Raw genomic sequence first — 14,321 nt, 5'->3', positions numbered from 1 at the left:
TTTCATCATTATGTCAAGAGATATAGTACTAAAACACTTTAGTATCTCCCTTGATCCTAGGTCCTGGCAGAGTTGTGCAGACTCTGGACAATGGAGCCCTGGAGGAATACCCAGATTTAAAGAGGAGTCCGTAATTTGCTTTCTAATGATCATGATCTTTTCCTCAAAGAAGTTCATAAATGTATTACTGCTGAAGTGAAAGCCATCCTCCATTTGCGAATGCTGCTTTTTAGTTAGCTTTGCGACAGTGTCAAAAAGAAATTTTGGATTGTTCTTATTTTCCTCAATTAAGTTGGAAAAATAGGATGATCGTGCAGCAGTGAGGGCTCTTCGATACTGCGCGGTACTGTCTTTCCAAGCTAGTCGGAAGACTTCCAGTTTAGTGTGGCGCCATTTCCGTTCCAATTTTCTGGAAGCTTGCTTCAGAGCTCGTGTATTTTCTGTATACCAGGGAGCTAGTTTCTTATGACAGATGTTTTTAATTTTTAGGGGTGCAACTGCATCTAGGGTATTGCGCAAGGTTGAATTGAGTTCCTCGGTTAGGTGGTTAACTGATTCTTGTCCTCTGACGTCCTTGGGTAGGCAGAGGGAGTCTGGAAGGGCATCAAGGAATCTTTGGGTTGTCTGAGAATTTATAGCACGACTTTTAATCTTCCTTGGTTGGGGTCTGAGCAGATTATTTGTTGCAATTGTAAACGCAATAAAATGGTGGTCCGATAATCCAGGATTATGAGGAAAAACATTAAGATCCACAACATTTATTCCATGGGACAAAACTAGGTCCAGAGTATGACTGTGGCAGTGAGTAGGTCCAGAGACATGTTGGACAAAACCCACTGAGTCGATGATGGCTCCGAAAGCCTTTTGGAGTGGGGTCTGTGGACTTTTCCATGTGAATGTTAAAGTCACCAAAAATTAGAATATTATCTGCAATGACTACAAGATCCGATAGGAATTCAGGGAACTCAGTAAGGAACACTGCATATGGCCCAGGAGGCCTGTAAACAGTAGCTATAAAAAGTGATTGAGTAGGCTGCATAGATTTCATGACTAGAAGCTCAAAAGACGAAAACGTCATTGTTTTTTTTTTTGTAAATTGAAATTTGCTATCGTGAATGTTAGCAACACCTCCGCCTTTGCCAAAGAGTTCAATCTTGGTTTCATCAGACCAGAGAATCTTGTTTCTAATAATCAGAGTCCCTTAAGTGCCTTTTGGCAAACTCCAAGCGGGCTGTCATGTGCCTTTTACTGAGGAGTGGCTTCCATCTGGCCACTCTACCATAAAGGCCTGATTGGTGGAGTACTACAGAGATGGTTGTCCTTCTGGAAGGTTCTCCCATCTCCACAGAGGAACTCTGGAGCTCTGTCAGAGTGACCATCGGGTTCTTGATGACCTCCTTGACCAAGGCCCTTCTCCTCTGATGGCTCAGTTTGGCCGAGTTCATGTAATACAGCTATTAGATTTAGCCTAGGCTACTTCAACATCAATTAATCAATTAATCACAAGCTGCTACTACTACAATTCTCATCTTTTGCTCAAATCAAATTGTATTTATCACATGCGCCGAGTGTAGACTTGACCGTGAAATGCTTACTAGCTAGCTATGCTAAATAAGAGTATTAGTCAATACATTTTTTTAAAAAATGACAGCCTCGTTACTGTTATTTTATAGTGTTACTATGTACAAGGAGTACCAGTACAGCGACAATGTGCTTGGGGGTACGAAGTAGTTGAGGTAATATGTACATGTAGGTAGGGGTAAAGGGACTAGGCAGGATAGATAAAGAGTAGCAGCAGCATATGTAAAGAGTGTGTGTGTGTGTGCTGGAGAGTGAGTGTGTGTGTGTGTGCTGGAGAGTGAGAGAGTGTGCTGGAGAATGAGAGAGAGAGTGTGTGTGCTGGAGAGGGAGAGAGAGAGTGTGTGTGTGTGCTGGAGAGGGAGAGAGAGAGTGTGTGTGTGTGTGCTGGAGAGGGAGAGAGAGAGAGTGTGTGTGTGTGCTGGAGAGGGAGAGTGTGTGTGTGTGCTGGAGAGGGGGAGAGAGAGTGTGTGTGTGCTGGAGAGGGAGAGAGAGAGTGTGTGTGTGCTGGAGAGGGAGAGAGTGTGTGTGTGTGTGTGTGCTGGAGAGTGAGAGTGTGTGTGTGTGTGTGCTGGAGAGTGAGAGTGTGTGTGTGTGTGCTGGAGAGTGAGAGCGTGTGTGTGAGAGTGTGTGTGTGTGTGTGCTGGAGAGTGAGAGTGTGTGTGTGTGTGTGCTGGAGAGGGAGAGAGGTCTTTGTCATCCCCTCTTCATGACTCTGTTGGTGTGTATGGACCATGATCCGTCCTCAGTGATGTGGACACTGAGGAACTTGAAGCTCTCAACCTGCTCCACTACAGCCCTGTCGATGTGAATGGGGGCGTGCTCGGTCCTCTTCTTTTAGTCCACGATCATCTCCTCTGTCTTGCTCACGTTGAGGGAGTTGTTGTTGTCCTGGCGCCACACTGCCAGTTCTCTGACCTCCTCCCTATAGGCTGTCTCATCGTCGGTGATCAGGCCTACCACTGTTGTCGTCAGTAAACTTAATGATGGTGTTGGAGTCATGCGTGGCCACTCAGTTGTGGGTGAACAGGGAGTACAGGAGGGGACTGAGCACGCACCCCTGAGGGGCCCCCGTGTCAAGGATCAGCGTGGCAGATGTGTTGTTGCCTACCCTCACCACCTGGGGGCGGCCCGTCAGGAAGTCATAAGATCCAGTTGCAGAGGGAGGTGTTTAGTCCCAGGATCCTTAGCCTAGTGATGAGCTTTGAGGGCACTATGGTGTTGAACGCTGAGCTGTAGTCAATGAACAGCATTCTCACATAGGTGTTCCTTTTGTCCAGGTGGGAAAGGGCAGTGTGGAGTGCAATAGAGATTGTGGATCTATTGGGGTGTGTCTGGGATGATGGTGTTGATGTGAGCCATGACCAGCCTTTCAAAGCACTTTATGGCTACAGATGTGAGTACTATGGGGCGATAGTCATTTAGACAGATTACCTTGGCGTTATTGGGCACAGGGACTATGGTGGTCTGCTTGAAATGTAGATATTACAGACTGGGTCAGGGAGAGGCCAGCTGGTCATGCTCTGAGTATATTACAGACTGGGTCAGGGAGAGGCCAGCTGGTCATGCTCTGAGTATATTACAGACTGGGTCAGGGAGAGGCCAGCTGGTCATGCTCTGAGTATATTACAGACTGGGTCAGGGAGAGGCCAGCTGGTCATGCTCTGAGTATATTACAGACTGGGTCAGGGAGAGGCCAGCTGGGCATGCTCTGAGTGTGTTAACCTGTTTAACCCCCTAAGGTCAATGTCCGCGCCATCATAGAAATCGAATTAGCATAATAATAATAAAATCCCCATAAAAAATCTTTCAGTGTGGGGCCTCCCCCCACACTGAAGGGAGTATGACATTTCAGACAGAATAACAGGGCGCATACTCGGGTATCACTACAGACCCGGGTTTGATCCCGGACTGTGTCACAGCCGGCCGCAACAAGGAGACCCATGAGGCGGCGCAGAATTCGCCCAGTGTCGTCCAGGTTTGGCCAGCCGGGATATCCTTGTCCCATCGTGCTCTCACGACTCCTGTGGCGGGTCGGGCGCAGTGCACGCTGACACGGTCGCCAGTTGTACGGTGTTTCCTCCGACACATTGGTGCGGCTGGCTTCCGGGTTAAGCGAGCAGTGTGTCAAGAAGCAGTGCGGCTTTGCAATATCGTGTTTCGGAGGACGCATGGCTCTCGACTTTTGCCTCTCCCGAGTCCGTACAGGAGTTGCAGCGATGGGACTGTAACCATCAGTTGGATATCATGAAAATGGGGGTAAACATAATAATGATAATAATAATAATAATGATGACCATCAGTGTAGAGATCTGGTTTGGATGAGTCTCAATCCACCGCATCTGCCGATGTCGCACTTCCGCATCGCGGTGACAGAGCTAGAGCTGTGTTTGTCAGTCTTCGTTCTTCTCACAAAAATTGTCTGTAGCTTCAGAACAGTTTGGCCTAGAAAATTATTATGACCCCTCTATGGAAAGATGAGACTCTCACGATGGTGTTCTCCAGACGAGTCACAAGATGCTTGTGGGGTCGAAGTCGGTACAGCCGATCTGCCAACTTCTGTCTGCAGCGTCCCAACAGTTTGGGCTACACACTAATATGACCCCTCTGTGGAAAGCTGAGACTTTCATGAGCATGTAAATGTCAGTTGCTTTGCCCTCAGGCCTCTAAAGACTTGTCTGAATTACACTGGCTCTCATGAGGACAGCCACAGAAAAGTTAAATTAGAGTTAATTGAACCTCAGATTGCAGCCCAAATAAATGCTTCAGAGTTCAAGTAACAGACACATCTCAACATCAACTGTTCAAAGGGGACTGCATGAATCAGGACTTCATGGTCAAATTGCTGCAAATAAACCACTACTAATGGACACCGATAAGAAGAAGAGACTTGCTTGTGCCAACAAACACGAGCAATGGACATTAGACCGGTGGAAGTCTGTTCTTTGGTCTGATGAGTCCAAATTTGAGATTTTTAGTTCCAACCGCCGTGTCTTTGTGAAATGCAGAGTAGGTGAACGGATGATCTCTGCATGTGTGGTTCCCACCGTGAAGCATGGAGGAGGTGGTGTGATGGTGATTTGCTGATGACACAACCAGCATGGCTACCACAGCATTCTGGTTTGCCCTATCATTTGTTTTTCAACAGGACAATGACCCAACACACCTCCAGGCTGTGTAAGGGCTATTTGACCTGGAAGTAGAGTGATGGTGCTGCATCAGATGACCTGGCCTCCACAATCACCCGACCTCAACCCAATTGAGATTGTTTAGGGATGAGTTGGACTGCAGAGTGAAAGAAAAGAAGCCAACAAGTGCTCAGCATATGTGGGAACTCCTTCAAGACTGTTGGAAAAGCATTCTAGGTGAAGCTGGTTGAGAGAATGGGTGGCTACTTTGAAGAATATGAAATATTTTTGGGGTTACTAATTTATTCCATATGTGTTATTTCATAGTTTTGATGACTTCACTATTCTACAATGTAGAAAATTGTAAAATATATTAAGAAAAACCCTTGAATGTGTCTCAACTTTTGACTGGTACTGTATATATGGAGACTGTTTAGTGCCAAAAATAAGGGGTTAAATGCAATTTCCTGATATTTATACTTATCTCTCAGATATTGTTCTGAAGTGTCCGTCCTAACTTCCTTTACATATTTTGGCGGGGACTATAATCCATGTGAATCTGTTATTCAATGCGTTTGTATGGGCTAACAGCAGTAAGGCCAAAAATAATTTTTCAGAAAGAAATTAAGAAATATTGGTGCTTCAAAGGGTCTTTAAAATTGTAAATCAAATAGCAAAATGATCCATATCCATATAGCTTAGACTGTTTATTGTAAAAAAATATGGGGTTAAATCCATGTCCAAAAAAATTAGTTTCCTTATCTTTCTTATACAATGCATTCGGAAAGTATTCAGACACCTGACTTGTTCCACATTTTGTTTCGTTACAGTCTTATTCTAAAATGGATTAAATAGTTTTCCCCCCTCATCAAGCTACACACAATACCCCATAATGACGAAGCATAAACAGAGCTTACCCGACGCTGTCATTCTATCCTGCCGATGTTGAGAAAAACAGCTAGCTTTGATATTTTTCATGTCAGCCATGACTTGGTGAAACACAGGATATTACAATCTTTTGACCTGACAACAAAAACATTATCATAATGGGGAGGATGTTCTGATTCTCAATGGGGAGGATGTTCTGATTCTCAATGGGGAGGATGTTCTGATTCTCAATGGGGAGGATGTTCTGATTCTCAATGGTGTGGATGTTCTGATTCTCAATGGTGTGGATGTTCTGATTCTCAATGGTGTGGATGTTCTGATTCTCAATGGGGAGGATGTTCTGATTCTCAATGGGGAGGATGTTCTGATTCTCAATGGGGTAGATGTTCTGATTCTCAATGGGGTAGATGTTCTGATTCTCAATGGGGTGGATGTTCTGATTCTCAATGGGGTGGATGTTCTGATTCTCAATGGGATGAATGTTCTGATTCTCAATGGGGTAGATGTTCTGATTCTCAATGGGGTAGATGTTCTGATTCTCAATGGGGTGGATGTTCTGATTCTCAATGGGGTGAATGTTCTGATTCTCAATGGGGTGGATGTTCTGATTCTCAATGGGATGAATGTTCTGATTCTCAATGGGGTGGATGTTCTGATTCTCAATGGGGTAGATGTTCTGATTCTCAATGGGATGAATGTTCTGATTCTCAATGGGATGAATGTTCTGATTCTCAATGGGGTAGATGTTCTGATTCTCAATGGGATGAATGTTCTGATTCTCAATGGGGTGAATGTTCTGATTCTAAATCACTGGTTATATCAAGAGGCATTCAGCCATAGCATAATTAATAACACATAATTCAGCTAACCAAAATAGTTACAATGCCGACGTTAGCATAGCTAGCTAGCTACTGTACTTCTGTACAATTGCTCAAAGCTGTGCGCATAGTTTAGCATAAGGTTAGCATAGTGTGATTGCGCACACCACAATAAAGACCAACAACACAACTGCCACTGAGTGCAGTGTCCATGAGAAAACACGTGCGCTTACAGAGGGCCCGTGCGCTTACAGAGGGCCCGTGCGCTTACAGAGGGCCCGTGCGCTTACAGAGGGCCCGTGCGCTTACAGAGGGCCCGTGCGCTTACAGAGGGCCCGTGCGCTTACAGAGGGCCCGTGCGCTTAATGGAGATGTGATTAAAGGTGTAAATAGAAAATGTAATGAGTTAACTTTGACAGCCCTAATTGGAACACAATTTGATACACATGTTGCAAACTTTCAAGACTCAACACATGTTGCGAACATTCATATCGACCACACGGTGGCGCTGTAACGGGCACATGTTTATCTCTTGATCTGTTTGACTCAGTGATGAAATTTGGCACACATACTCAGGGATATGAGTCTAGCTAACCCACAATATCTTAGACACCTTTGGCCCGGTTTTGGGTGAATGATGCAGCATTTTAAAATCACACTGATTGGCCCAAGGGTTGCATCATTCATGGGATGTTTACTGTGTCCTTGTTGGATATTAATGTTCCTGATGTTTACATGTGGAAGATTTCCCTCTTTAGGCAGATCAGTGTAAAGTCCAGTTGAACCTGTATTAACCATGTGTTGTCTTCATCAGGGTGTCTGAACGACAGCGTGCATCTCAGTGTGGTTTCGGCTCCAGTGGCGGTGTTGGGGTACAGCGGCCTGAAGACCCAGAGGAGAGACCGAGGGAAGGGAGGACACCGGAGAGGAGGCCTACATCTACTACACAGTCTGACTGACGGGGGTAGACACGTCAGAGGACAGACAGACAACAACTCCAGCAAACTGAAGACAGAAAGTAGAGAGAGCAGCAGACCCAGAATAGAGGGTAGTAGGAGCCTGAGGAAGGAGGCCCCAGAACCTGAGCAGCAGCAGCAGAAGAGCAGCAGGAGGAGGAGAGAAGACCAGGGATCGGAGGAGAGGAGAGAGGACCAGGAAACAGAGAGGAGAAAGAGGAGAGGAGAGGAGGATCAGGGAAGGGTGGAGAGGAGGAGGAGAGGAGAGAAGGACCAGGGAATGGAGGTGAGGAGAGGAGAGGTGGACCATGGAACAGAGAGGAGGAGAGGACTCAAGGAAACCTCTCCAATCAAAACCAGACTGGGGTCAAAGGCTGGTGAGAAACTAGCCAGTAGGGTCAGTGATATGACTGATGCTAAACCAGCCAATAGAATGAGTGAAGCTAGGGTTAGGTTAACTAGGATCAAGGTTCATAATGTGACTGAGGCTAGGGTCAGGTTAACGAGGGTCAAGGTTAGTGATCATGTGATTGAAGTGAAGGAGAGGAAGGTGAGGCTCAGCGGAACAGACAGCCAATCAGACCCTAGAGACACCACTGTATCCATGACAACCAAACACAACGGCTGGCCGGCCAGTGGGCCTGGCGGTAGCCATCTTAAGAACTGGGGTAAGTTCAGAATCCCCAAGAGGAGCGAGAGGCCAAAGGAGGAGCCATCGAACCTCCCACAGCGCAGGCCACGACTCCGTACGGAGAGCGATGGGTACTCCTCTGAAACTCCGCCCAGTGGGCTGGACATGAAGGCCTGTCTGAAGAGATGCCACGCCCACCAGCTGAGGGGCGGGGCCTATGGCTCTGACATCATCCACCAAGGGGTTTTAGCCTCCTGATGACATGCACCATGTTTATAGCTAACGAAGCTAGCCGGCTTTTTATAATCAAATCACAACTGATATTATTTATCATTTGTAAGGTTGTATATATTTTCAATTCTGTTATCAATAAAAAGTTAAGATTATTTTTCAGTGAATGTATTATGACATGCGCATAGCCTCAAAATCACACATGACAACTGGTTTATGTTGAAGCATAAGCCACATCTTTAATTTGTAGTTTCTGAATCACATAGCACTGGCAGACAATGGAAGAATGGTCAAGTATTAATGATTAGTAGAAAATGAATAATGGAAATTTAACCTGAAACCAAACACTACACAACGAGTCAGAATAAATCCTTTCTGTACTTCCCAGCAGTGAATCAAGAGGTCTAATATTTCTTGAAAACCTTTGAACCAACAGTGGCTGAACTAGACAGTGTTCTCATTAATGTCTGATGGTGCCTAGTGTTTGAGCGATCGCTGAAGTGTTAATGGTGGGATTGACGTTTGCAGTCTCCGCTGACCTTCAGCGATACGGTTTGAATAGAAGGGCTGATCTGTCTATAAGGCAACACTGATCAGAGGCTTTATGGAGAATGGCCCAGAGCTTAAAGACTGAAACCATTTCCTAGTCATCGGATGGACTTGTCTATGCCTCATTATTAGTGTTTGCACTAAGACAGGGTGGCTGGGCTTGGAATAAATTATTTTTACAGAAAAACATTTTGTACCGTTGACTGCTGCATCATCGTTATGACCAGTTCTGTCACCTCAACGTGGTCCGTCGGGGCTGGTTTCCTGGACAGATTAAAGGGTCTAGAATTAGCTGTCATTAGACAACGTTCCTGACTTCTCCAGCAGATCATGGACCACAAACTGGACAAAAAGTTGAAACAAAAATGTGAGTGTACTGAACTAATAACTTCAGTAAAGTCCTCTTTATTCCGGTATAAAGCCACAGGTACATGTTGATATTGATGACTGTTGGGCACCATGGTTAGCTGAAGGGTACGGTCAGCAGTCCACAATAAGGTTTCAGCTCTGTGCTTTAATAACTCTGAACAGGTAAATATCGCATTACTCAAATGAAAACAATTAGTTCAAATTAAAACAATATGCCGTACTTGTCTATAGTAAACGTAAGTCAAGACCTATCCATAGTGTCTTACGATATTACTTCAGATAAAAACAGATTCAACCTGGCACTAACAATATTCCAGTATTATAATTTTGGTCTTTCACACACACACACACACACACATATATATATATATACACATATAAAACACTACTGGGGAGAGGAGTGATGAGACTAATGCTGTATCTGTCTGAGGTGCCATGTCTCTGCAGTCTTTGTGCTTTTCTACCACAGGTGTTGTTCTCAGTGCAGATGAGTTACAGACGAACACAACAGGTACAAGCTGAGTGGAAGGACCCGATTGGCTGGCTGAGTGTAAAAGAACCTGATTGGTTGAATGAGCTGTAGAGAAAAATCCCTGATGAGAGAGGCATACATACAGTGCCTTCAGTCATATTGAAAACATAATGGAGTTGGGTCCTGTTCTGCTGCAGGCCAGCGTCTCCCAGTCTCTAGACCTGAACCTTCAGGCCTCTCGGAGCGTTTAGAGGCCCAGGGGCGGTCAGGCCTCAGTCCGCTCCAGGTCAGGGAGTTGGGGTAGGGTCAGGGATCATCGTGCTCCTGGCAGCAGAGCTGTCCGGTGTGGGGCCAGGGCCGCAGGGCCCCCTCCTGGTGGTTCTTGCAGAATGAGTTGGGGCACAGCTGGCAGAACGCCTCAGATGGTTTCCCACACACGTCACAGTGGTGCCACGGGCAGTCCCAGCGCCCTGAAATATAACAACAGACACTGAACAAGAATATAAAATATGTTGTTTCATGAGCTGAAATATATAAAACAATCCCTGAAATGTTACATTCAAAAAGCTTATTTCTCTCGTTGTTTACATCCCTGTTCGTGAGCATTTTTCCATTGCCAAGATAATCCATCCACCTGACAGGTGTGGCACATCAAGAAGTTGATTAAACAGCATGATCATTACACAGGTGCACCTTGTGCTGGGGACAATAAAAAGATCACAAATGGTGCTGAGGAGCATTAGTCTGCCTGATTGGCTGGGTGGGGCTATGCCCTCCCAGGCCCACCCATGGCTACGCCCCTGCCCAATGAATTTATTTCATTTGACTGATTTGCTTCTATAAACTGTAACTCGGTGAAATTGTTGGGTTTATATTTTTGTTCAGCATATACACTACCGTTCAAAAGTTTGGGGTCACTTAGAAATGTCCTTGTTTTTGAAAGAAAAACATTTGTCTGTTAAAATAACATTCATTGATCCGACATTGTAAATGACTTGTAGCTGGAAACTAGATATTCCATAAAATAATCTGCCGAGACCCATTATGAGCAACCATCACTCCTGTGTTCCAATGGCACTCTTCTTGTTCTGAGAAATGATGGCTATTCCATGCAAGAAATTGCCAAGAAACTGAAGATCTTGTACAACGCTGGGTTTCTACTCCCTTCACACAACAGAGCAAACTGGCTCTAACCAGAATAGAAAGAGTGGGAGGCCCCGGTACACAACTGAGCAGGACAAGTACATTAGAGTGTCTAATTTGAGAAACAGACGCCTCACAAGTCCTCAACTGGCAGCTTAATTAAATAGTACCCGCAAAACACCTGTCTCAGCATCAACAGTGAAGAGGCGACTCAGAGATGCTGGCCTTCTAGGCAGAGTTGCAAAGAAAAAGGCGTATCAACAAAAAGATGGGCAAAAGAACACAGACACTGGACAGAGGAACTCTGCCTGGAAGGCCAGCATCCCGTTCATCTTTCCCTCAAACCTGACTAGTCTCCCAGTCCCTGCCGCTGAAAAACATCCCCACAGCATGCTACCGCCACCACCATGCTTCACCGTAGGGATGGTGCCACCACCATCCTTCACCGTAGGGATGGTGCCAGGTTTCCTACAGATGTAACGCTTGGCATTCAGGCCAAAGAGTTCAGTCTTGGTTTCATCAGACCAGAGAATCTTGTTTCTAATAGTCAGAGTCCTTTAGGCGCCTTTTGGAAAACTCCAAGGGGGCTGTCATGTGTCTTTTACTGAGGAGTGGCTTCCATCTGGCCACTCTACCATAAAGGCCTGATTGTCGGAGTGCTGCAGAGATGGGAGAACCTTCCAAAAGGACAACCATCTCTAAAGAGGAACTTTGGAGCTCTGTCTGAGTGAACATCGGGTTCTTGGTCAGCTCCCTGAGTGTTGGTGGTTCCAAACTTCCATTTAAGAATGATAGAGGACACTGTCTTCTTGGGGACCTTCAATGCTGCAGAAATGTTTTGATTGAGAGAATGCCAAGAGTGTACAAAGCTGTCATCAAGGCAAATGGTGGCTACTTTGAAGAATCTCAAATATAAAATATATTTTGATTTGTTCAACACTTTGGTTACTACATGATTCCATGTGTTATTTCATAGTTTTGATGGCAACACTTATTCTACAATGTAAAAATACAGAAAAACCCTGGAATAAGGTGCCCAAACTATGGATTGGTACTGTATACAGTCCCAGCGCCCTGAAATATAATATACACATAACATTAGAATATCCATGAGTTAGAAGTTTGGGTCTACCGAAGGGTCTCTTGGTGCGGTCCAGGCAGGAGAGGTGGAAGGGTCAGGGGGTTAAGGTCTTACCGAAGGGTCTCTTGGTGCAGTCCAGGCAGGAGAGGTGGAAGGGTCAGGGGGTTAAGGTCTTACCGAAGGGTCTCTTGGTGCGGTCCAGGCAGGAGAGGTGGAAGGGTCAGGGGGTTAAGGTCTTACCGAAGGGTCTCTTGGTGCGGTCCAGGCAGGAGAGGTGGAAGGCCTTGGTGCAGCTCTTCTTGTCACACAGAACCAGCTGCCCTCCGTCTCCACAGCGGAAACACTCGTCCTCAGACTCCTTTCCCTCGTTCCGCGTCCGACGCTTCTTCACTTTCTTCTTGGCTTTCTTCCCCTTGGGCTCCGCAACCTGGAAACCAGACGTCTGGACAGGAAACAATAGTCAGATAGAGGTCTGGACAGGAAACAACAGTCAGATAGAGGTCTGGACAGGAAACAACAGTCAGATAGAGGTCTGGACAGGAAACAGTCAGATAGAGGTCTGGACAGGAAACAGTCAGATAGAGGTCTGGACAGGAAACAGTCAGGTGGGGTAGACCCCATTTTTGGGCTGTTAGATGGACCTCCAGGTCATCTTTCAGACTTTAAGGTGTTATAAAGTATGGATGTTCAAAATCTACTTGTCTTTTCTGTACGTACCAAGAGGAACCAACTCACCTTGGGCCGGTCTCCAAGGAAACCGCTACAGTTGGGAGCCCCACAGCGACACACAGTCTTCTCGTTACCAAGGCAATCCAGGTTGTAGTTGAAGGTGAGCTCTGTCCCTGGAAACCACAATATTACTACAACTAACCCAAACCACCAAGACAACAGCAGTCTCTGGCCTACCCTCTTTTTTTTTAACCACACAAGTCATTGAGAACAAAGTGTTTTACAATAATGATCTGACCAAGGAGATGGTTGATGCTCACCAGCAGGGATGTCACAGACAGCGAAGAGCCCGACTCTCGTGTCTCCGTTCACCGTCCATTTCTGCGTCTCACAGTTGGGCTGGCAGCTGTGGTTCATGAAGCGGGAGTAGTTCCCTTTAGGGCCGGCGTCTATGATCCGATCCTGGAAACACAGGTCAGGCTGGTGAAGAGGTATGCAGTAACAGATGACGATAGATACAGCTATAGATGTGTAGTATTGAAGTAGAGCTATAGATGTGTAGTATTGAAGTACATCTACAGATGTGTAGTACTGAAGTACATCTATAGATGTGTAGTACATCTATAGATGTGTAGTACATCTATAGATGTGTAGTACATCTATAGATGTGTAGTACATCTATAGATGTGTAGTACTGAAGTACATCTATAGATGTGTAGTATTGAAGTAGAGCTACAGATGTGTAGTATTGAAGTACATCTATAAATGTGTAGTATTGAAGTAGAGCTACAGGTATAGCTATAGAGTATGTAGTATTGAAGTAGAGCTACAGTTATAGCTATAGAGTGTGTAGTATTGAAGTAGCGCTACAGTTATAGCTATAGAGTATGTAGTATTGTTTTCTGTAATGTCACAGAGGTCTTGAGTGTAACATCCCCAAAGCAATACTGTTCCTCTGGCTCTGGCAGTCAAGGACACGGCCACAGACAGGCAGGTTCTCCCATGCTGGAGCAGACAGCGCCCCCCTTACTAGCTCTGATACGCTGATAGTAAGTATATTTTTCCTTAATAAAGTAGCTGTCTATGATATGTGGCTGTCCAATGAATGGATTAACAGTAAATCGCTCTGGATTAGAGCATCCGCTAAATGACAAATGTACATTTACTACACCAGGGAGGGTAGCGTACTACACACCAGGGAGGGTAGCGTACTGCACACCAGGGAGGGTAGCGTACTGCACACCAGGGAGGGTAGCGTACTGCACACCAGGGAGGGTAGCGTACTGCACACCAGGGAGGGTAGCGTACTACACACCAGGGAGGGTAGCGTACTACACACCAGGGAGGGTAGCGTACTACACACCAGGGAGGGTAGCGTACTACACACCAGGGAGGGTAGCGTACTACACACCAGGGGGAGGGTAGCGTACTACACACCAGGGAGGGTAGCGTACTACACACCAGGGAGGGTAGCGTACTACACACCAGGGAGGGTAGCGTACTACACACCAGGGAGGGTAGCGTACTACACACCAGGGAGGGTAGCGTACTACACACCAGGGAGGGTAGCGTACTACACACCAGGGAGGGTAGCGTACTACACACCAGGGAGGATAGCGTACTACACACCAGGGAGGATAGCGTACTACACACCAGGGAAGATAGCGTACTACACACCAGGGAGGATAGCGTACTACACACCAGGGAGGATAGCGTACTACACACCAGGGAGGATAGCATACTACACACCAGGGAGGATAGCATACTACACACCAGGGAGGATAGCATACTACACACCAGGGAGGATA

General features: G+C 46.0%; 2 protein-coding genes across 5 annotated transcripts in view; one reads left to right on the top strand and one right to left on the bottom strand.

The window, feature by feature from the left end:
• LOC115183111 (protein Jade-1) overlaps positions 1-8,617 on the top strand; it is a 71,280-nt gene extending 62,663 nt beyond the window's left edge. For all 3 annotated transcript variants that reach the window (XM_029744451.1, XM_029744449.1, XM_029744450.1), the window contains exon 11: positions 7,227-8,617. In XM_029744451.1, the coding sequence (XP_029600311.1) occupies positions 7,227-8,257 (1,031 nt within the window). In that variant the 3' untranslated portion in view covers positions 8,258-8,617. The remainder of the gene's footprint in view (positions 1-7,226) is intronic.
• Positions 8,444-14,321, bottom strand: part of LOC115183110 (histone-lysine N-methyltransferase NSD2) — a 54,565-nt gene continuing 48,687 nt past the window's right edge. For both annotated transcript variants that reach the window (XM_029744447.1, XM_029744448.1), the window contains exons 18-21: positions 12,834-12,975; positions 12,580-12,686; positions 12,085-12,286; positions 8,444-10,090 (exon numbers count right to left, since the gene is read on the bottom strand). In XM_029744447.1, the coding sequence (XP_029600307.1) occupies positions 9,927-10,090; positions 12,085-12,286; positions 12,580-12,686; positions 12,834-12,975 (615 nt within the window). In that variant the 3' untranslated portion in view covers positions 8,444-9,926. The remainder of the gene's footprint in view (positions 10,091-12,084; positions 12,287-12,579; positions 12,687-12,833; positions 12,976-14,321) is intronic.

This window comes from Salmo trutta, unplaced genomic scaffold, assembly GCF_901001165.1.
Source record: "Salmo trutta unplaced genomic scaffold, fSalTru1.1, whole genome shotgun sequence".
Classification (NCBI taxonomy): domain Eukaryota; kingdom Metazoa; phylum Chordata; class Actinopteri; order Salmoniformes; family Salmonidae; genus Salmo; species Salmo trutta.
The sequence above is the reverse complement of the archived record's forward strand: the minus strand, read 5'-3'. Positions and strand labels throughout refer to the sequence as shown.